Source organism: Lynx canadensis, chromosome C1 (assembly GCF_007474595.2).
Source record: "Lynx canadensis isolate LIC74 chromosome C1, mLynCan4.pri.v2, whole genome shotgun sequence".
Taxonomy (NCBI): Eukaryota; Metazoa; Chordata; class Mammalia; order Carnivora; family Felidae; genus Lynx; species Lynx canadensis.
In genome coordinates, this window is record NC_044310.1 from 54,623,740 (window position 1) to 54,647,123 (window position 23,384).

The following is a 23,384-nucleotide window of genomic DNA, read 5'->3' on the forward strand; positions in this document are numbered from 1 at the left end:
GGAGAATAATGAGTTTTTAAAAACTTCTAAGTTGCTATGGAATTGAGTTTTTGGTTTTTTGTTTGTTTGTTTTAACTGTTCATATGCCTTCTACTCAGCTTTTTGAGTTATATTTCTTTTTGTAGTTCTTAGCCAGCAATACCTCATATTTGCTCTGGTAGAAAGAACTAGACTATGTCAAGGGCTAAGCAATATTAAAAGTTCGTGGGTATGTTTATGACATAAATGATTAACAGTAGCATCAGAGACTCAACATTGATCATGTGGTGATCTTACTTCTTAAAGTTATTTCATCTGATGCACACTGCTCTGTGATGTTATGGCTTTTGTCCCAATCCTGGTGCTAGATTGGAGAAATGACCACTTCTGCTGTTGTCCCCTAGAGTTCTACAGACGATTTTCCCTTTCTTCTGAACTCCCCTCCTCCTACTCCTCCCTCCCACGTGCCGCCGCCTGCTTCTTCCTTAGCTGTCAGAGCCTACCAGAAGGGAACCGAAGATCGCCGGCCCCCAGGGCCCCAGGCCTTCGGAAAGGCTCCCGGGGTCCCTGGGGACTAGTCAGGTGACAGATTCTCAGCCAAAGCGGCCCGGGTGCCATAACCCTTCTCACTTAGGGAGCAGCCCGCAGGCACCCAGATCCCATCCCTGGAAGCTGCAAAACCCTGGGCTCCACCCACCCATCCGGCCAGAAGCCGGCAACCACTGCGTGCCTCCGGATTTCCACCGGGGCGAACGAATGGGCTTGAAGGCGGTTACAGATGCCGGAGGCGCGGGGCGAAAAACGGTGTTCTTTAGAAGAAAGTTGGCTTATTACTGGGCCTGCAGTTGGCGGCACGGCCCCGCTCCACCTGGGGAAGGAGGCGGCGCCCGCGCGCGGGGCCTCGGGGAGGCGCGCGGCGGGCCCGGAGCGGGGACTGGAAAGCCGAGCGGCGGCGCCGCGGGGTCGGGTCCCGGCCGGCGGCGCGCCCCGGTTGCCTCTGGAACAAGCGGCGTGCACAGCTGTCTTCCGTCGGGCGCGGGCCCGGCCGCCCGGCCTGCTGCCCTCTCTCCCGCCTCCCGCCCCAGAAATTATCTCAAGCGTTGCCAGTTTGATTCCAGAGCCCCACTCGGGTGGGTTCTTTTGTTTCTTTGTTTTAATGACAGTTCCCAGCCCTTGGGCATGTCATGCGCGATTAATTCCCTGGTTCTGTTGAAGGCAGCTGGGATGAAATTTCTTCTGCATCATCCTTTTGGGGATAATTGCTTATAATGTGACGTCAGCCGGATTGATTTTTCTCTCTTGAAAGAGACAGAGAGAGGCGGGGGGTTGGAGAGAGAGAGAGAGAGAGATCGAGAGAGAGAGAGAGGGAGAGAGAGAGAGAGAGAGACTGACTCACGGACGTGTGCGGAGGCCACAGACATTAACATTTGAAAATGTGGAATTCCTTCAGGGCAAAAGGAGACGGGGATGGAAGCTTAAAAGTGTGCAGCTAAGACATCAGACTGCAGGGAATTAAGTTTTTCTTAAAAAAATAAAAATCCCCTCCGCAGAGAGCCACTTAGGTGCTCCTTTCATGCCCGAGTCCCCGTTAAGGTGGCAGCGTCTGATAATTAATCTCGGGTACCCAGCCGCTGCAATAGGCTTAAGAAGACGAAGAGGAGGGGCGGGGAAGTGCGTCACCAGGTGGGGAAGGGGCTGTGCGTTGGGTGCCAAGCGGGAGGGGTGGGGGTGGAGGGGAATAGGGACGGAAAATAGGTTCTGTGTGCTCTCCCGGGGTATTGTGTCAGGAGATGCAGGCTGGCTACCATGTGACGCGGTCCAGAGCTGAAGGGATTGGCCGAGGCAGCGCAGGCGGTGCAGCTCGGCCGGCTTGCTGTTCCTCTCCCTTTCTCTCGCAGCATCTTCCTGGGAGCCTGTAGGTGAAGCAGCACCAGCAGCATCCATGGCCTATCTTTGGGGTTAACATTTGTCTCATTTGGCTTCAGCAGTGGACGGAGCAGACCTCTCGGCAGCAGCGTCGTGAGGACTTAGCTGGGACCTGGAATCGTATCCTCCTGTGTTTTTCAGACTCCTTGGAAATTAAGGAATGCAATTCTGCCACCATGATGGAAGGTAGGATGCTTTCTGCTGTGGTTGACTGGCTTCAGGCAAGGTTTGGGCAGAACAGCGTTGAAGAATGCGTGCAGCCTGTGTCGGTGGCTGGTCTAGAACCTGGTTGCCAGGATTTGCAAGCAGAAATGCTGCAGTTTGCTTGCAGCGGACCAGGGCTCAGACTAATGGAATCAAACCACAAGGCTTCTGTTTAGCTCAGAACCTACAGAGCTCCCAGCTCTTTTGAGAGGAAACAAAACAAAACAAAACAAAACAAAAAAACTAAAGTGCATCCAGGGAGCTGAGATAGAGCTAAGAAAGAGCTTGCAGAGCAAATAAGTTGGGAGAGAAGATAAGGTTTTCTGCTCTGGGTTCCTGGGACTACACTGATTAAACATTTACAATGGAAACTTGTTTTCTGAAATTGACATTAGATAGGAGAGGTCATTGACTGAGTTATCCATGCTGTCATTTTCAGTAAACTGTTTAAAAAATTTTTCTTAATTTTTGTAAGATATTTTTATCTCTGCAATTTACATCTTATTGTTGGGGTGAGAGGTGCAGCAAATTTGGTCCATAAACTATAGTTATATGGGGATGCCATTGCAACAGAATGAGCAATATGAGGAAAGTATCTGCGCCTCTTAGCCCTGGGTCCAGGGTGTTATCAGGTTAAAAAAAAGAATTTTGTGCTCCCTAAATGCATTCCATGCAATGATTCTTAGCCAAGCTCCAAATGATTACTTACTGATTACCTTTCTGCATTCAATATTGAGTATAAGAAGGAACTTTCCCTGGGGAGATGTTGTTTAAACTATATTTTGTTCTGCTAAATTACCCTTCCAAAGCCTGAGATAGTGACAGCCACGATTGCCTCAAAAAAGCACCAAGCTGATTAAGAAAGAAGCAGGCAGCCCTACCCCGGCTTTGATTTTGTTTTCACACTACAGGATGGTGCAAAACTCCTGGCCTTTCCTAAGATGACAGGCAGAAATTTGTCCCCAGCCTGGATTTCACAATGCAGAATCGAGTGCATAATGGGTCTCAAATCAGCCATGAAAATGGCAGAGAGGCCACCTCTTAAAGCCAAGGTCTGTCCTACAGATTTTAAACATTCCTTAGAAATTTACCAAAATGGAATAAGAGGAGGATGGTTTCAAAAAGCAGTCGTGTAACCTGCACTAATTTGGCAGAAATGAATTCTTTTTGCTCTCTCTGTTATCATGTCAAAAATTGTTAATGTAATTTTGGGGAGTGAAGAATTCTACAGTCATGGCCCACAGATTTTAGAAAATAGCTTTAAAAGAGAGATTGGGTATTGTTTTATTATGGAGCCTGGTCTCAAGCTAGTTCTTTAAAATACTGGTCTAAATAAACTGAGATTACTAATGCTCTAAGATTAAATCATTTTCATTAATTCAAAATGAATTTAATCTTTGAATAACAAGACAAGACGAACAGAAAGTGTATTACTGATACACTTTTCAATTTAAACTCAGGTGGATTACCCTCTTCAGAAAAAAAACAAAAACAAAAACAAATCTTGTCTACAGGGGTACTGTATTTCTCCAGCTAAATTTCAGTTGCAGTATCTCTTAAAAAGAAATCTGCATACATTCTGATTAGGTTTGAATCTTACACATGAGAGTGGAAGATCATTCATTTTTACTTCCTGCTTTGCAAACTATGGAGTTCAAGCGTCCTTTTTGAAGGAAGTCGTATTTATTGATGCTCGTTAATGACTCTCCTGGAAATATTGTCTATTGTGCCATCCCAGAATGTCAGTTCAAAGCCCTATGATAAGCTTATCTGAGCTGCCTAAACTGAAATGAGAACTGTAACAAAGACGTGTGTAGGAGCTGAATTAGCACTATTGCTCTGGGTTTGCCAGATTGATCTAATGAAGGATGTTATCTTAGCACTGTTGTGAATTAGAGGTGACACTATGGATCCCTTCCATCAGATCCCTGCAAAAGGAAATGGACAAGTGTTCCCATTGGCTTCAAAATTTACATGAAACTAATAATTTGTATCTACCCATGGTTCCTACTTAAATGCTTTTCAAGACTTATTATCTTAATGGTTCCTGACCTTAGAAAGGCAGGTAGGAATCTTAACCAGAAATCAATTTGCCCAGCAATAGCATTTCCACTTAGTTGCCAGTCTTTTTGGCAATACATGCATGTTTCTGATACTGCCTCCCAGAATTTCACCTCCAAATAGCTCTTATTCTGAAGATGTGGCATAGCAGTTACCATATCCATTAATTCACCCCTACAGGAAGTTAGGTTGTTCCATCTATCACAATAACCTTGGAAAGATAAGGAACCCCCTAAAGTCACCCTAAATCCTGTCATGGAAGCCCTCTGCTGAAACATCAGTGGGCTCTGAGAATGTGTCACCCAACATTAAGATAGTTAAAATTGTGTCTCTCCTCGACTAGTACATGTCACACACACACACACACACACACACAGAGTTACACACATGTAGTCGTCAACACTAGATTATTAACACTACATTATCAACACTAATTATTAAGAAAAGGAGAGACCCTACATTTACATTGTGTATGTATATATATTTCTATATTCACCAGAGTCTGTTAGTCTGCTGCTCAGGAAAGCATGGCCATGGCAACTTTTCAAAGCCACTTCTCTACTTTGTGTAAAACAGGAGTAAACAAATAGTCTTCAGAATGGCTCATAGTTTAGGTTTGTGTTCTTGTTTTGATGGAACAAGATATGAGCTCCATTCATCCAATGCCTATTAGAAATTCTGGTCATAGATGAGGAACATTACTACTTCCACAGTGATACTAATGTCATATAAGGTAGTGAAATAATTCTGCAGGGGCCTCCAACATGTTACCAGTAGTTTGTGGCCCCATGATTCCTTTCAAATATTTTTATTTAAAAACATGCATTTTAATTTTATATTTGATTCATTGATTCCTGCAGTCTTTATTTTTCGGCAGTGGTTGGTATTGAGTTGTGTCTTTCCTAAAGTATGCCACGTGATATGGAGCCTTCCATGGTATGAATGTGAAGGGAAGGAGGGTGAGCAAAGGGAGTTATTTGCTTAAAGGCACATGCATGGGTTAAGCTTACAATGCGGTCTATGTGGTTTGGGCAGCTCATCAAGGATTCTGTTGTTTTCACATATTATTATTAAAGTTTGAAAATGCCATTTTAGCTACGCCTTCCAAGATAAGTGAAACTAAGTCAGGGTTTCTTAGGAAGTCTGTTTACTTGTAGGGCAGCCTGGGAAGTTGTCCCTTGTCTTGAAGAACTGCACCAAAAGTACTTGTTTTTAGTTCCATGGTCAGGTTCTTAGGTACTGTACTGGAAGGATAAATGTTTGGGCACCAGTGGTTTCATCCCGTATAACAATTTTTGAGATTAACAAGCATATTGTTAATGGCTTACTGGATATAATTGATTTAATAAATTTTATTATATTTACTATTCACAATAACCTGTGAATAAGTGTATTCTGCATGCAGTAGTTTTGGTGTTCTTTTTCTAAATTGGAAAAATAAAAAATAATATTTTGAGGCAGAAAAATGGCAGAATGGAATTTGAACCCAAGTTTGTGTTTTTTAAATCAATTCAAGGCCTAATAGATGGTATAAAATGAATGAGATTCCTTTATTATGTCATATCTATATATCTATCTATCTATCTATCTATCTATATCTATATCTATATCTATATCTATATCTATATCTATATATATTTTGCCTCCTTGAATTGTAGAGGAAAAACAATGAACCAGCATCATCACCTGGCTGTTTTGCCCCCAGCGTGTTTACCTCAGAAAACATAATACACATTTTTCCTGAATTCTCATAAATAGAGATGAGAGTTTTCTGGACCCAAGTTCATTTAACAACAAAGCTCATATTTTTGACCCCTCATAACATTTCAATAGGAACCATTTTAAAATTTGTATCAAGATGGGCATCGTAACCTAATTGAAAACTAGGACTTGATTTCTTTTGTGGCATATTCTGTCTCTCTTTTTTTTAAATATGAATACTCACAGGACCATGCCTTTTAATTCCTCATTATTGCCTTTTATCTCCAAAATTATTGTTTAGACAATTTTGAACAATTGTAGATTAATTGAGCTTCTGTTGTTGCAATGAACCTTATAATAGTAAAGATTTTTTTTTTCCTCCGTCTAGAAATAGAGTTTTATTTATTTGGAAAATTCTTTGATGTGATCAAAAAGGAACAAAACATTTTCAAGCTGGAACTATTCATTTTCTAGTTAGCTAAGAAGTTTTAAAGGGAATTCTCTTAATTTCCCAGAAATAGTGAAGTTATTTTGGAAAATCTTAAGCATGCATATGAGATTCTAATACATGGACTATCGTTCATGTAATTTCTCTCCTTCCTCAAGGTTCGGTGTTAGAAACAGCCTTCTTGTATGCGTAAGTTCCCATACAACTCCAGGGATCAACTTTAAATCTCTACAAAGAATATGCAGCTTTAAAACAATTATCTTAGCTAAACCATTCTAGAAGACTGGGTAAATCTTTCTGTTGGATTTGACCCATACGTTATCCATGTTTCAAATAAACAAATTGCAGGAAGTCACCAGCTCACAGCTTTTATGTTCCTGAAAGTTTGTTTATGAATTGCTCACTTGAAACAAATTTTCCCATAGGGATAATGATATATATGATGATGAGATTCCCACACTGGTCCTTCAAAGGCTATTGACCCATTATCTAGTTGAAATACTAAATATTTGCAATGAAATGTGTGAAGAAGAGTACTGATACTGCAGTAAGTAGCCAGAAGAGAACCATGGAATTAAATGTGTTTTCAATTTTAAATGTTGCTATTTGTAAAAAGGAAGGTCTAATTAGAGGACAATGAGATGGAGAGAGAATTTGAAGGTAGTTTTTAGGTATATTTTCAGAAGTTTTAGAGACTTATGAAACTGGATTTTCAATTATGTTCAATTTTACTTCCATACTTGTGGTTTACTTTTTCTCAATTCAACTTTATCATATATACTGCTGTTGAACTGTGATTAATTTCATTATGGAAACTCACAAATGGAGTTAATAAAGGGAGAGAGAATTTACTGAGATGATGGTACAGGAGTTGAAAGGGAGAAAACGCTTAAGGGATTATAACGGATTTGGGCTCACGTGTCTGAAAAAGTCCCTGAGGTTAATGAACTGAATAAGGAGATAGACAGGAGCTGGGGGCAGGATCCCCTTAAGGAGAAAGTGGGTGTGTGGCAGAGGGGCTGGGTCTAACCGATTTCTCTGCTGACTACCAAATATTTCTGCGGGCACAGAATGGTTTGCTTAGAGGGACAGGGCTCCTGGGGATGGAGCTTTAGACTTGGAGAGGGGTCAGTCCCCTTTCTCGGAACATATATGCCATTTAAGTGTATCCACAGAATGTCACAAAGATACTTAGAATCTTTATTTAAATATCGTATATCATGTCACTTCCTTGTTGAGAAAAACTCCTCTATCTTCTCATTTCTGTTAAAATTCATTGCATACTGGAGACTGCACACTCTGGCCCACTGTGCCTCTCCAAGCTCGTTGCATGCCTTACTGCCACTCTCGGAGTGTTTAGAAAAAATGCTTTCCTGCCTCAGGGTTTTTGCTCTGCTTAGGACACTATTTTGCCAGTTCATGGAGTGACTGATTTTCTTGTGGTCCTAGCAAAACTGCCACCTTCTCAGGAGGGCTTCCCTACCATCTTGTCATCCCAAGCTCTCAAACACACAACCTGGGCCACTGAGTACATCCCAGTCTACCCTCTCTCCTCAGAGATGTATTTATGATTCATCATTATTTAATGGTGTATGGGCTGAATTTCTCAGAGCTAAGCTCCGCAAGGGCAGGAATCTGGTCTATCATATTCACCTCCTTATCTTTGGTTCTTGACACACAGTGGACACTTGGTGTGTTTATTTATTGGATAAATGAGTAAAACCAGATATAAATGACTCCAGTGACTTCATATGGTACATTGTAAGGTATTATTTGGTGCATTATAGTGGATGTAAGAAAAATAAATGCTCAAACTTGTTTTCTTGCTGGAGAAGAAACATGAAATGAGAAAAAGCAATGTATTATGAAGTGGGATATTGTGAGATACAGATAATACATTTTGAGAAGCAAAAGAAAAGAAATAGTCCATTTGACAATATATGCATGAGCTTGAATTATTTTGGTGATTAGCTGCAAAGAAATGATTTTATAATACAAAGAGGCAAGTTATAGCACAGCCATTCAAAGAAGTTCCCAGGATCACTGTTGTCAATATGCTGTACATATTTTTCCTTCTCTCTCTCCCTTCTGCTCTCCTTTATTTCTGCCTTTCGCTCTCCTCTTTCATTCTTCCACCCCATCTTTCTCTTCCTGGGCAGTCTTTGCTTTTCTCTGGTTTATGACCAAATCTCAAAATCCTGGCTCCTGGAGCTAGAGTTTGACTTGGAATTTGGCAAAGTATTTTTAAATAAATAAATGAATATAAATGAGTGTAATGTTGTATGATATATTTGTGCAAGCAGTGGCAGTGTCTTATGGTATATGAGGTTTTTCAAATGCCAAATTATTCCTGATCAGAGAATTCGTTACTCTTGGAAACTCAGTATGGTCGTTGAATTTGTGCAGTGGATTTTTTTTTGTAGAAAGAGCATGGACCCAGAAGTCAGACATGGGTTTGAGTCTTGAGTGTTGTGACTGCTTGGCTGTGTGCCTTGAAAAGGTTACTGTAACTTCCTGGGGTTCTGTTTGCTTGCAAACACAATAAGAGAATTGATCTGCCTACCTCTAGAACTTCTAGCTCTAAGAGTTTCTGGCATTCATTGAATGGTTTGGAGTCTCCATTCTTACTGTCTCCAAGGTTTACACTGAATGATTGACCCCTTTTCCTCCCATCTCAAAATATACTTGTCCCTAACACAAAAGTAATTGAAATGTATTACTATCTTCCTTTTGTTGGATACTCCTCCTCCTTTGTTGGATGCTGCTCTCCGCACGTATGCCACAAGTTGGTCTTGCACCTTTAAGGTACTGGAAGACAAAAGTGCAGTTATGCAACCCTTTTCTATAGCCCCTAGCATAGAACTACTTGCCGTGTACTCATCAGAAATCGCATGAATTATATGAATGCATACTAGGTGTTCGGCCCTGTTCCACATGCTAGAGGTTCAATAGTGAACAACAGATACAAAGTCCTGCCTATGTGGACCTTCCTTTTAGTGTGGGAGAGATAGGAAATAAAATGAAACACAGAGTACATTTGATAGGGATAAGAACTTTGGAGAAGAATGGAGTGGAGAAAGGGGATGGAGGAAGTAGTGGAAGGAGTGGGGTGGAGAGGGTTGCTATCGTAAATAAGGTGGTAATGGATGGCCTCACTGAGAAGCCATATAAGCACAGACTTGAAGGAGCAGAGGCAGTGAGCAGCCATTTAATTATTTGGAGGAGCAATGCAACGTGGAAGGAGGAAGAGCATGTGCAAAGGCCTCAGAATATGGGCAGACCAGCAAGGCTAGGGAGGGAGATGTTCAAGAGAGGGACTTAGGTGTAATATATATAAGTAGACACTCGTGAATCTTCAGTGGTAGTAAGGCCTGCTTCCTTTTGCGTTAGTCACCATGAGCCTGTGTTATCCATGTGTCTAGTGACAGGTAGGAATTCAGAAGCCTGGCATTCTGACACTGGTTTTGTGGTGCTTCTTGGACTCATTCTTTCCACATATTAAAGTAAATGGGTGAATATCATGCTCTTACCTTAGCTCATGGTTCCAAGCCCAGAGTTAGAGCTGAGTGTTCAGCTCCAACTTTAGGCTTGAACGTTTCCACGCAAGAGAAATGGTCCCATGACAAGGGTGACCCCGGAATCAAAATCACATATCAGTTCAGAAATGTTTGACTATATACAAAAGACCATCATTTGTATTTTTTGTTCATATCAACTCCTTCTTTTAATCGAGACTAGTATTTTAGGATTTTTAAAAAGAACCATGCAGAGTGACTCATGGTACATATCTTTAACAAACAGTATAATGAGTAAAATATTGTGCTCACTTAGGACATTGTCATAAGATTATATGACATTTGCATACACTTCAAACTTTCCAAAATGCTTCATTTATTCAGCAGATAAATCAGGAGCTTTTTTCTTAGTTTCAGGTATTCTAGGCACTATGAATATGACAGGTGAAAAAAAGGCAGCTGTCGTCTCTGTCCTCAGAAGCTTAGGGTCCGGTACAATGTTGTCACACACTGTTGTACATATGCTTTTTATTCTCACATCATCCCTGTGTGGTAGAAAGAATAGGTATTACCACCCTTATTTCAAATAGGAAGAAAGTAGAGCCCAATGATATTAAGTGACTTGCTTAAGGTGACCATCTTACCAAGTGGCAGAACCAGCATTTATTTACTATGCTTGACTTACCTGCTCCCACCTGAAATTGTTTGGCCTGGGTCTCTGGCTGACAAGCAAACAACAGATTGACTAGATTGGACACAGTATTTCAAAAGCCTTCTTCAGTACTAAGCAGAGTAATTTTATCAGCAGGTTATGATCATTCAGATCAGCCATCAGCTTGAAGAAGGTCACCTAACACAGAAGTGTTTCATCCCAGTGGGCTCCTTTCAGTGACCCTCACTGGTTTTCCAGAATTTTATGATGAGGAGGGAAATGTGATATCAACCAGCCAGCAGACTCTAAACTTTCACAGCTTACCTTCTACACAACGTTTTATCAAAAAGCTTGGCTCCCGCTATGAACAAAAGCCCTTTCTCCCTGAGAAGGACAGTTCGGTGTTCACTGACATTCTGTGAAAGCCTTGACCGTTATCAGGAAAACATGATGGTGTGTGCTGCCATTGAAGATTAACCAATCTAGTCCAACCTCATTTTACAGCTGAGGAAACCAAAACCAAATGAAATAACTTACCCAAGGATTTTTATTCTCTCCGTAAGAGGACACGTCAAAGTTGTTTTTTTTTTTTTTTTTTTTTTTTTTTTTTTTTTAGTAATGATTCCAAAAATGTGAATAGACAAAGACTTGGAACCCATGGTGTCTTTCACATTCAAAGGTGCTGAGACTGGTTGGGTGACTGCCCAAAGACACACAAATGAATGTGTCCCCAGGGTCCACTGCTCTCCTGAGTACACACACAATGTGGCCATTTATAGCTCTCTCCTGTGCTTCCATGTCTCATGCATCTGATGTCAATGAGTCAGCGCTGTGTCGAGGGAAGAACCAGGACTTGAAGGGGCTGGATCTCCTGACTAGTTCTGTGACCTTGAGTGAGTTCTGGAACTGCTTTGGCCTCTGCATCCCCATTTGTAAGGTGGGAATAATGCCGGCTCCCTACCTCGTAGGGTCATTGTGAAGATCAAATGAGATAATAAATATGAAAACATCTGCAGAAGTGTGGTGCGTATGCCAGTTAGTTTCTCAGATCATTCTCTCTCAGATTGATTATTACATGTGGTTTCTTAGCATTCAGGGGCTAGGTATTCCTGCTTGCTGTTTTACTTCTCAAGTAGATTATCGCTGCACCCTCTTTTGCAGATAGGCCTACAGATTTCTCTCCTCTCTTCACCATACTGTTAATTACTAGCATATTCTATATCATCCTCGATTCTCGATGTCCACAGGCTACGCTACCCACTTCTTGACCGTGGAAGACATCACAACCAATCTCATCCATTTTTTTCTTTTTAAAAAAAAATTTTTTTTAACGCTTATTTATTTTTGAGACGGAGAGAGACAGAGCATGAACGGGGGAGGGTCAGAGAGAGAGGGAGACACAGAATCTGAAACAGGCTCCAGGCTCTGAGCCATCAGCACAGAGCCTGACATGGGGCTTGAACTCACAAACCGCGAGATCATGACCTGAGCCGAAGTCGGACGCTTAACCAGCTGAGCCACCCAGGCGCCCCTCATCCATTTTTTTCTATCTCAACATCTATCTCAGTGTCTATCTCAACATCATATACTGGGCTGCCCCTGCCAGTTGTTTGGAATTGGCACATGAGATGATATCACATTGCTTTCCCTACCACGGGCAGTTTCCCAAAGTTGAAAAACAACGACTAAAACAGGAATGTAGGTGGTCTCGCTGTGCAGTCAGCCTTTACAGATGCCCTTAGTGTATCACTGAAAAATGACATGTGAAAAATTGCTCATAGCACTAGGTATGGTAGCAGTGGTAGAAAATGGTCTGCAAGCCCTATAACAGGTAGGACCCTACTCCTGTTCTATAGACTCTAATCAGCAAGTTTTTCTTAGCCTCTTTGTTCCTCCAATTCAAAGAACTGTGACTACCAGGTAGCTAAGCCACAGTCAGTGTTTGGATTCACTCCTAATTTCTCCTTCCTGCTTGCCTCACAATAGTAGGCCCTTTAGAGCTGTGGATTATCATTCCTAAAAGATCTTGGCTCTCTCCCTTTCATCCTCTGCTACCAGCCCTGATCAGACTTTGGTGCTTCCAATCCATGCTTCTCACAGCCATCAAAGACATCACTTTCCCCCACTTGCCTTTGATTATTCCCATGCTTCTAAGACGAAGTGCAAATGCCCTGGTGTGCGGCATAACACTTTCATACACAGGCTGCCTTATCTGCTCATATCCCACTGTGCCAGCCAGACGGGGAGCTCCTTGTCCTTCTCTTTCCCTTGTATATGCTCTTCTTTCCCTTTTCTGCAAGGTCGCAGTCTGTTCTGATCACTCAAGGTCAGACAGAAGTGCCCCTCTTCAATGAAGCCTCCCACATTCCCCCACATTGAGAGTGAGGTGCTCCCTGAGCTCAGTTAGCTCTCGGTTCTTGCCCCTCAAAGCCACATATCAGAAGGTTTAAGAGCACTGGCTTTGGAGTCAGAATGACCTAGGTGAAACCTCATGTATGTGACCTTGGGAAGCTAATGCACCTGCTTCCTCATCTAGAAAATGGAAGTGATAATAACAGTTAACTTTCTGACGGGTAATTTGAGCACATGAGGTCATAAGGATTAAACTAGAAAGGGCACTTATAGCCAGTGAGTTCTCCAGAGATACAGGACCAATAGGTTAAGAGGGAGAGGGAGAGCAAGAAAGAGAGAGTCAGAAGGAGAAACGGAAAGGGTGAGGGAGAGGGAGAGGGAGAAGGAAAGAGAGAGACAGAGACAGAGGGAGAAAGATATTTTTAAGGAACTGGTTCACTTGATTGTGGGGACTGGCATTGCAAGTCTAGAATCCATAGATCAGACTGGTAGGTAGGGGTTGATGCTGCAGTCTTGAGGTAAAGTGTTAAGCTCTCAATAAATCTTAGCTGCTATTTTCTGTTATATACCTACCTTGTTTGTTCCTCCCCCAAGAACCAAGGACTCCTCCAGAGCAAGGACTGTGTCTCATTCAATTTTGTATTCTTAATGTGTGGCATGTGTAAGTGCTCAATAAAAATCCAGTGAATGCATGAATGCTATTGAGGGATCACATTTTGGGGGGAAATATGCAATATTTGGCCCATAGTAAAGATGTATGAAATGTTACTCGGTTGGGAACATTGAAGGCACCAGTATGGTTCCTGGATGCCAGGCAGTCCCCAGGACTATGAGCCCCCACCTCTCCCCAGAGCACCCATCTGCTGTGTAGGGTCACTCTGGTGGAGAGCCATATTCTGGTTCAGGAGCATGCAGTTGATCTAGTATCTCACACAATCTGCCTGACTGCTTTAATTGTTTTGCTTTCATTTTGAGAGAGACCAGGTTTCATTGTAGAAAACTCAGAAAATAGGAAGATAACAAAGAAGAAATTGAAATGACCAATTATCGCATTATTATGGAATAATGAACCGCAGTTTGGCGAGTGTAGAACATGGACTTTGGGGACAATCTGAGGCTCTTCAAGCCTCAGCGATATTAGCGGTCAAGAGGGTGAAATAACACCTTCCTCATAAGACGTGGGGAAATTAAATAAGATAACATATGGACTTCACTTGGCATTTACCTGGCTTATTAAGTAAGCACTCAATGAATGCTAGCTCTTAATAGCTTTACATGCAAAACCAATATTTATGTCATAGAACCCAATTTGACCTGTACATGTATACGCATACATGTGTATATATACACACACAGACAGACACAGCTTTCACAATTGACATTAGATTATAACCACTGTCCTAGGCAGTGTGTATATTTGTTAAGAGTGTAGGATCTGGAAGCAAACTTCCCGGCTGCAACCCTTGACCTCTGTACGCTTGCCAACTGTGTCAGTTTAGGCATTTCATTTACGTGCTTTGTGCTTCAGTTTCTTCTCCTGTATGAGATAATCCCTATCTGGAAAGGCTATGATAAGATTAGATGAACTTAATATATTGTACGTAGTTATTATTATTTTTATAACATATAATATATATGTGGTATATAATATACATAAAGAACAGTATTTGGCACGGAGTAAACGCTCAGTCAAGAAACGTTAGCTATCATTATCATCCCCCTGAAGTAGTCTCCAAAAGCATTATTTTTACCGGTTGTGGAATATGCCATTGCATCACAATTTATGTTATGATTTCCCTGTTGTCAGACATTTAGACTGTTAGCTGGAGCTTGATGTGTATATTGAGCTAGAATGGCTCATATTAATGAGTCATGTGGTGTGTCGTGAATTCTTCATTTTCATTTAGTAAGATAGCCCTGTGAGGTGGTAGGAGTTCTGCATTAGGTTCTAGTCCTGACACTGCTCCAGCCAACTGAGTGACTTTGGACAAGTCATTTAACACTGGGGAGAGAAAGCAAAGTAGTAGAAAGAGAAATTGATTTTAATTCAAAAAATTCTAACATCTTCTGGCACCGTTCTTTATTAGCTATGAGGATGAGGCCAAAAATTTACCAGGTGGGTAGGAATTGATTTTTTATGTCTTCTTTGAAAGTCCTGGCTGTATATTTCAGGCAAGTCCCCATCTCTTCTATTTTCCCATCTGTGGGATGGCAAATGAGTTTCCCTGCCTTTCTCACTTGGTTGTAAATATCAAAGCACAAAATATATGTGAAAGTACTTTTAAAAGCAGTAAATTTACATGTAAATATAAAGTAATATTAGGGCTGTTGTTATGTTGAGTATCTTGGAAACTGTTTTCAAATTCACATTAGGTTAAATAAGTTTGAAGGTGCTAACCAGTTTTCAAATGCCCAGCTCTTATTACAAGGCTTTCTGGATGTATCCCCACTACAGTTAACTGTTCTCTCAGTAACTTCCACCCTTCACGCATACAAATGATTTTCTTCATTCCTGGATACTAGGAATGCACACCTTTCCTCATTTGATGAATTATTTATTTGAATGGGAAAAGCTACACAGAATTTTGTGAAACCGGGTAAAAATAATGTTTCTAATAATGAATATGCAGTGGAACAATTTAAAATGCATTTTAAAGTGTGTTCGAGTGAAATCTATCTTGGCCTAGTTGCAAAACCAAATATAGTTCTGTATATAATCTCAGCGAGGTCTAATCCGTGCAATCTAATTGCCAGATCAAATTATGTAATCTGGATTTCTTGTGTTTTCCGCCATCTTCTATCTTTGTGGCAACCCACTTCACGCTGGCAGATTGAAGAGCAGAGATTTTTGCTGCCTTGATGAATTTTGGCTAAGATACAGAGGAAGTTTTTCAGTGACAGTGAAATGCTGTGAGCTAGCCATGGTTCTAGATGTGAGATACAAGTGAGCAAAACACCTAGAACCCTTGCTCTCCTGGAGATTGCATCCGACTCTGAGGAAACAAGACTCACAAACCAAATGAATAAACAAGATAATTTCAGATGGTGGTAAAATCAATGAAAAAAAAAAAAAGACAGAATCATGAAAAGAGTGGGAGTCGTGGTGAAAGCTGTTTTAGGTGGTCAGGGAAGACATGTAAGCTAACCCTTCTTCACGAGGTGACGTGAGAAGATCTGGGAGCAGAGTATTTCAGGAGTGAGAACTGCTGGGGCCAAAAAACTACCTGGAACTTGGTAAAGCTCAAGGAACAAAAGAAAAGCTAATGTGGCTGGAGACCAGTGAAGGGAGGGGAGGGAAGCAGGAGAGAAGGAAGGCAAGATTCAGATCAAGCAGGGCTGTGTGGGCAATGGAGATGGATCTGGAATTGGTTGGGAGGCAATGGAAAGCCACTGGAGGGGTTTAAGGAGAAGTCATATTTCCATTTGCATTTTTAAACAATTACTTTGGATGTTGGATGGACTTGAATAGCTACAGATGGCCTTCTGGTTTTGTTTTTTTTTTTTAATGTTGTTTTGAGAGGAGGTTGTCTTGAATCTGTGTTTGAGTAATAACTACTCTGACTTTATTTAATTGTTATGTTAATTTTCTGGAAAACTAAGAGAGATTGAAAGGGATTGTGGTGCCCTTCCCCTAAGCCACTCAGCACTGTCACTGCTGAGGTCTGAGGGCTCAGGGGATGGTTTAATTGAGCTATTGAATGAACTCTGTTTCTAACCCAAATGGTTCTGATGTTAGATTTTTTCAGAGGCATGATGACAGGTAAAAACGATGAAAATCTTAGAATATATCATGTGCTTTTTTTTCTCACGTACTTGTTTTTAAATGGCTTTGAAGCACTTCAATTATTTGATAGTCATTTTTGATACTGAATCAGCCAGTTTATTAGGCTGGCTTTCATCACTGAAGCTCTTTCCCTCTAAGCCAGATGGAAAAGATAGAAGTACGTAAGAGATCTTGCTGTTGACAGAGGTTGACCTCTCCGTGTTCCATTTTTCTCCACAAATTTTTCGATTAAAACCTGTGTCTTCGCTAAATTCCATTGAAAGAGACCCCTACTGTCTCTCATAATGAAGCTCCCCTCCTCCTACCTCCAGGGGCTCAATCTATTCTCTGAAATGTATTCGTAACCCAGAGGAAAATATATGAAGCTTCCTGTAGGTGGGACTTGTTCCTGTTCCATTCTTCTTTATACCAAAGACTCTGTTTTTCTTTTCTAATTACCTCTATGATATAGGAGATAAGTGTTCAGGCTTAGAAGTCAAAACAGACCTGGGTTCAAGTCCTGCCTCTGCAACTTACTGGCTGTTTGCATTTGGGCAAACCTGAGTTTCAGGTTGTGTTTGTTGATTGTTTCTTTCTTTCTTAGCTTTTTAATCTATCATGAATTTACAAGATTTTCAGCAAGTATTTATTAAGGCTCCAAACATTGTGCTAGGTGTTAGGTGTTCAGTGCATATGGTAAGTAAACATGAACACAGGTCTTGTGGACCCTACAGAATAGTGACAAAGACACTAAATTAATACAGATAAATAAATGATTATAAATGAGCAAAATGCTATAAAGGAAGCACTGAATCAGATTCTCAAAGAGCTTTTTAAATATGGGACCTAACCTGATAAGGTGAGGGTAAGTTAGAATTGTTGTAAGCATCATACGACACTTTGCTTTTAACATATGGTAGTTCCCCCTTTGCTGTGGGTTTGCTTTTGGTGGTTTTAGTTACCCACGGTCAAACAGTCAACAGATGATCTGCCTTCTGACCTTCAGAATGTCAGTAGTAGCCTAACACTACGTTACAGAGCCTACAGAGCTTACGTCACTCACCTCGCTTCATCATCACGTAGACGTTTTATCATCTCACATCATCACAAGAAGAGTGAGTATTGTGCAGTAAGATATTTTGAGAGAGAGACCACATTCACGTGGCTTTTATTATAGCATGTTCTTACAATTGCTCTATTTTTATTGTTGCCAATCTCTTACTGTGCCTACTTTATGAATTAAAATTTATCATAGGTATGTATATGTATGGAAAACAGTAATTACAGGTTTCTTCAGTACTATCTATAGTTTCAGGCATCCACTTGGGGGTTTGGGGAGGTATGCCCCATGGATGAGAGCGGACTACTGTATGTCCTTTGTGTTCAGTTGATCATAGCTATTGTTATCGTTATTGTTAATCATTGCTGTGGCCACTGTTGATATTACACACACCCCATGCTTGTATATATTGGATGCAGTGAGCTTTCCCAGAACTTGTTACATGGTGCTCCAAAAATGTCTGTTGACTGTGTTCTTGGTTAGTTGCCTAGAACTGTTCTACATCTGTGCTCCCTGACTCCTTCCAGCTTACTTCGTTTTTGACCTGGTATCTGAGTAGTTTCTGGGGCTGGCCACTCATATCTTGGATACCATCCATCCTTGACTCTCCCAGATTCCTTAGAAAGCTCCTAATCTTGATGCTCTATCTCCTACATGAATGCCAACCAAATCCCAATGTAGCAACTACTATGTTGTTATGTTATGCTTCTGAAGGAGGACTCTTTAAGAAAACTTTCTGAAAGAAAAGAGAGTGCCTCCCTTTCTCTTGAAGCCCTTTAAAGAGCCCATTGCTACAACCACTCTGCAGTATAAGCACCTGTTCTGGTTGAATTATGAACCTGAAGGATTTTTCTTCCTGTTAGTTTTACAGTCTTTTTAAAAAAAATTTTTTTAATGCTTATTTATTTTTAAAAATTTTTTTTTTTAACGTTTATTTATTTTTGAGACAGAGAGAGACAGAGCATGAACGGGGGAGGGGCAGAGAGAGAGGGAGACACAGAATTGGAAGCAGGCTCCAGGCTCTGAGCCATCAGCCCAGAGCCCGACGCGGGGCTCGAACTCATGGACCACGAGATCGTGACCTGAGCTGAAGTCGGATGCTTAACCGACTGAGCCACCCAGGCGCCCCAATGCTTATTTATTTTTGAGAGAGAGAGAGAGAGGGACAGAGAGAGACACACACATATGCAGAATTCAAAGCAGGCTCCAGGCTGTGAGCTGTCAGCACAGAGCCCAACGTGGGGCTCGAACCCATGAACCATGAGATCATGACCTGAATGGAAGTCGGATGTGTAAGCAACCGAGCCACCCAGCCACCCCTACAGTCTTTTTTTTTTTAATTTTTAATGTTTATTTTTGAGAGAGAGAGAAAGTGTGCATGAGTGGGGGAGCGGCAGAGAGAGGGAGGCTGTCAACACAGAGCCCAAAGTGGGGCTCGAACCCACAAACTGCAAGATCATGACCTGAGCCGAAGTCAGACGCTTAACTGACTGAGCCACCCAGACACCCCAGTTTTCCAGTCTTTTTTATTCATCATTGACCTAGAGGCAAGACCATAATAATCTTCAGACTTTTCCATTTCTCCATACCAAAGCTTGTGAAAATATGCTTTTTAAATTTTGATGTTGTGGGTGCATATGTGATACAAACATCTGTTCATGGTAAACTCTTGATTTTCCCAGCTGATTGGTGAGAGGAATAGCTCTTCAGGGTCATTACCTCTAAATTGCCTCTTCAACTGGAGTTTCTCATAACTGGGTTTAGTTCTTCCTGTTCTCCAGGTGGCTGCCCTAGAACTTACCAAAAGATGGTTGCCCCAGATCAACCCTAGGTCTCTGGATGTTGTATAATAAGAAATACTGAGAATAACATTCTCCCTGAAATGTGCCATAATTTCTCTCTTTTTTAAAAGGTTTATTTATTTATTTATTTATTTATTTATTTATTTATTTTAAAGGTTTATTTATTTTTGAGAGAGAGAGAGAGAGAGAGAGAGAGAGAGAGCATGAGTCGGGGAGGGACAGAAGGAGGGGGGGCTAGAGAATATGAAGCAGCCTAAGCGCTGACAGCAGTGAGCCCAGTGCGGGGTTTGAATTCACGAACCATGAAATCATCACCTGAGCCGAAGTCAGACACTCAACTGAGCAAGTCAGGTGCCCCACGCCAAAATAATTTCACTTAACAAGTAGGTGTAACTACTTCCCTCCCCAGGAGGAAGAAATGTTCAAGGAGGGCTCAGATTTATTAACGTAAAAACAGCTACCATTTCTTGAACTCCTGCTATGTGCTGGAAACTGTTCTTAAATTCTCCATAGGCGTTTGTCTCATTTACAATTATTCTATGAGGTTACTAGCATGGTCATTATCTCCATTATGTCAATGAGAGAACGGAGAATCGGAGAGTTTATGACTTGCCCAAATATTTAGGACTCGTGCACTGATCTCTCTCTCAAACTTATGTTGTGAACCACTAAATAATACTGTCTCAAATTTTACCTTTGAGAAATTAGATTGAAGATATTCTCAGGTAGGGGCAAAACAGTGACATCACCTGCACCACAACAATTGAAAGTTTGCAATAAGTAATACTGTGATGGCATGCTCATCTATCTCTTCTCACCATACAAATGCTAAATTTGAGGAGATGCCTGTCCAGTTCTTGTAATACTATCAAACATCTGTAATACCTCACATACAAAGTTCCAGCTAATAAAGAACATGAGTAGATAATTATAGAAGTAACAAAACTATTATCCAGAATGCCTTTGTTTGGATTATTTTGTAATCCAATTAGCTTACAGTTTCTCACTCTTTATAGGTTTCTATGGCATTGTATGTTAAAGCAAACTTTAATAAACTGTGTCGTATATTTCAGAGAAACTTGCAATGCTCTCTTCAGCACTTAATGCACTTCTCCCATGCTAGACTGAGGAATCTATTTCCTCTTCTTGCTTAACAATCTATTGAGCACACCTCCTAGTTTCAGTTATCACAGAATTTTTATCTTATAGCATTTCAGAGGCAATTCAGTCATCAGCTGACCTTTGTTTCATATGAGAAATAGTCATTTTGACTGTGTGGTTCCATATTAATGGCTTCGTTGTAGTTCAGACATAACACTGCTTTTGATTGTAATATTGCTAACAGCTGCTCAGGCCTCAGTAACTATAAGAAAATGCATATTTTAGAAACGTGTGAAAATATGCAGATCCTCTCCAAGTTTATTTATAAACTCGAAATAGAGCCTTTATACTATTTATTTTGCAGTAAATACAAGTACAGCCCTTAGGTATTGCCTTTTTACCTGCACCTTGTGTTTCTTGTTTTCATCCCAAGTTCTTTCGTCAAAGCAGGCAAACCAACAGTATAGATGAACTCTCTATATGAGGCACATGTATCCAACGTGAACAAAAGTCCACGACTCTGTAGATTCTCTGAGGGCAAAACGGGCTCATAGAAAAGTGGGCCACAGTCACCTGAGGGGGTAGTAATAGTAGTCATTGTTATTACTATGTATAACAGAAGAGTATGCCAGGCTCTGAGTGAGGGGCTGTATAGAATGGCATACCACTTATGTCTCACCATAACCCTGTGAAGGTTATTCTTAGTCCCATTTGATAAATAAGGAAAATGAGGCCCAAGGTTACGTGCACAAGGAGGAAGTGACAGAACAGGGTGGAACCACCGAGCCCCGATCCTATAATCTCTGAACCACTGTGTTTAGTGACTGCCAGTCACCATTGTGGGCCTGTCCGGGGCAGCTGGGCTGGTGAGGCTCTTGTCCATTGTCAGGAGAAGCCAGAGACTTCACATGGGACCTCTTTATCACCACTCCTCACCCCGTCTGAGCTCTCGAGTACGCCTTTTTGACTGGCTCTGTCTTGTTAAGAGCCTTTACTGACTTCGGTGAACTCACTTAGCAACATAGCCTTCAGGGCTGTCCTACTCTGGGAGCCTCCGCTGTGTCCTTTTCTGCGCGGCGTGCAATTTTGCACCGTGACACTGCCTCCTCTTCTCTCTTTCCTCGTTTCTCCTTGTGTTCTCTCGTGTGGTTTGCGCTGTGCCGCCGCTTTCTGTGTTCCTGTTCTGTGGTCTCTGTTCCTCATGCTCCCCTCATTCAGTCAGATTAGGTAGCAGTAGAGTAGCCATCAATGAGGTGGCAGGCAGCCTCTTGAGCCCCAGACCACTTGGGTCAAGTCCTGACCCCCTCACTTACTAGCTGTGCAGTCTTGGCTCAGGTCCTTCTCAGTTTTAAAATCAATATTCTAATAATAATACCTATCTCAGATTTATTATGAGGAATGAATAAGCGGTCACATATGAAGTGCTTAGCTTAGTGCCTGGCACATAGCAATTGCTCATCTAACCTTTTTTGGGGGGGGTGGGGGTTGTTTTTACATTTGCATGCTGACAGGTACTTTATGTGAGGAAATCCCGCCATTTGTTTGAGGGAGAAGTGCCTTCAACCACACAAGGAAAACCCTTCCCCCAGGAAGAAAACAAAATGAGTTCTCCCTTTAAGATGCTTCCCATTCCTTCATTTTCAAGTTCTCTTTGGCCACAACACAAGTTGGCCAACTGCCACTGGGGCCTCAGAGACCAAAACATCAGCCAAGTTTTGTTTTACTTTTAACTCTTGCAATTCCTGTCTCTCCAGGTCCCTGCCACCCGTATTTACAATGCAGGAGAGTGTGGGCAATAGCTTCACATTTGGGGTTTGGGGCGCGGTTGACCTGGCCTTGTGGTCTTAGGGGTTGGGCAGAAAGCTGGGGGATAATGGCTTTCTGATCACTTGCCCCACAACAGATGTGCACCAGAGCACATATGACAACTTCGTGTGCAGGTGGGGAGGAGTGCCTGTAAAGATGAATTCCAAATGACCCTCAGAGCCAGCTGTGCCCAGTGCTTTTCGTAAAGCGTTTCATTTGATAATCACTGGCTCCTCTTAGATGGTATTATTTTTTTCCATTTTAAAAATAAGGTCATCAACAATGAGGCCGAGAGAAGTTAAGTAATTTGACTGAGATCTACCTGGTTCTACTATATGTGCTTTTCACCACCCACCATCCTGCTCCCTTCACTTTGTTGTAGACCTTCTTTCCTGTACTACCTTCTTCTGACCTCAGTGTCCTTATCTGTAAACCAAGAGGATTCTGCAGGATGATTTGGAGTTCCCTTTCAGCTCTGACATTCTGACACTCTGGATCAACCTCTGAGCTTAGACACCCTCTGAGTGTCCATCCAGAGGTGTGTGAACTGGCCTCATTTGCTCACTGCTGCTTGGTTTAGGCTGCAACTGTCTGAGACTCTATTACTGCATTCCAGCTCCCATTACCGTGTCTCCCGTATTGACCAAACACACTTTGTTCTATTACTCCTGAGCAAATCCTCTACAGAATCTGAGAGCTTCAGGAATTCCCTTCTGGTGGTTGTTGAATGGGTGTTGCCTTGATCCATAAGTTTATGCAATTTCAGAAGGAAAAATGCTCTGCAGAATCTTAACAGATTGGAGTTGACGGGAGAGGAGAGGGAACCCAACAGCAATTGAGCTCCACTGAGTTAAATATCTTTTGCTTTGCTTTTTACAATCTTGTGAGATTAGATACTTTCTTCAGCGCTCATACAGAAGAAGGCCCTATAACTTGTGCAGAGAATTCAAATTTGAGTCTGCCTATATTTCATATACGAGGCTGTGACCTTTACCTTGGTGTATGGTAGAAAGA

The 23,384-nt window shown here is 41.6% G+C and overlaps 1 protein-coding gene across 8 annotated transcripts in view; it reads left to right on the forward strand.

Moving 5' to 3' along the window:
- The first annotated feature begins 1,757 nt into the window (after positions 1 to 1,757).
- SGIP1 (SH3GL interacting endocytic adaptor 1) overlaps positions 1,758 to 23,384 on the forward strand; it is a 199,897-nt gene continuing 178,270 nt past the window's right edge. For all 8 annotated transcript variants that reach the window (XM_032594319.1, XM_030326944.1, XM_030326946.1 and 5 more), the window contains exon 1: positions 1,758 to 2,091. In XM_032594319.1, the coding sequence (XP_032450210.1) occupies positions 2,082 to 2,091 (10 nt within the window). In that variant the 5' untranslated portion in view covers positions 1,758 to 2,081. The remainder of the gene's footprint in view (positions 2,092 to 23,384) is intronic.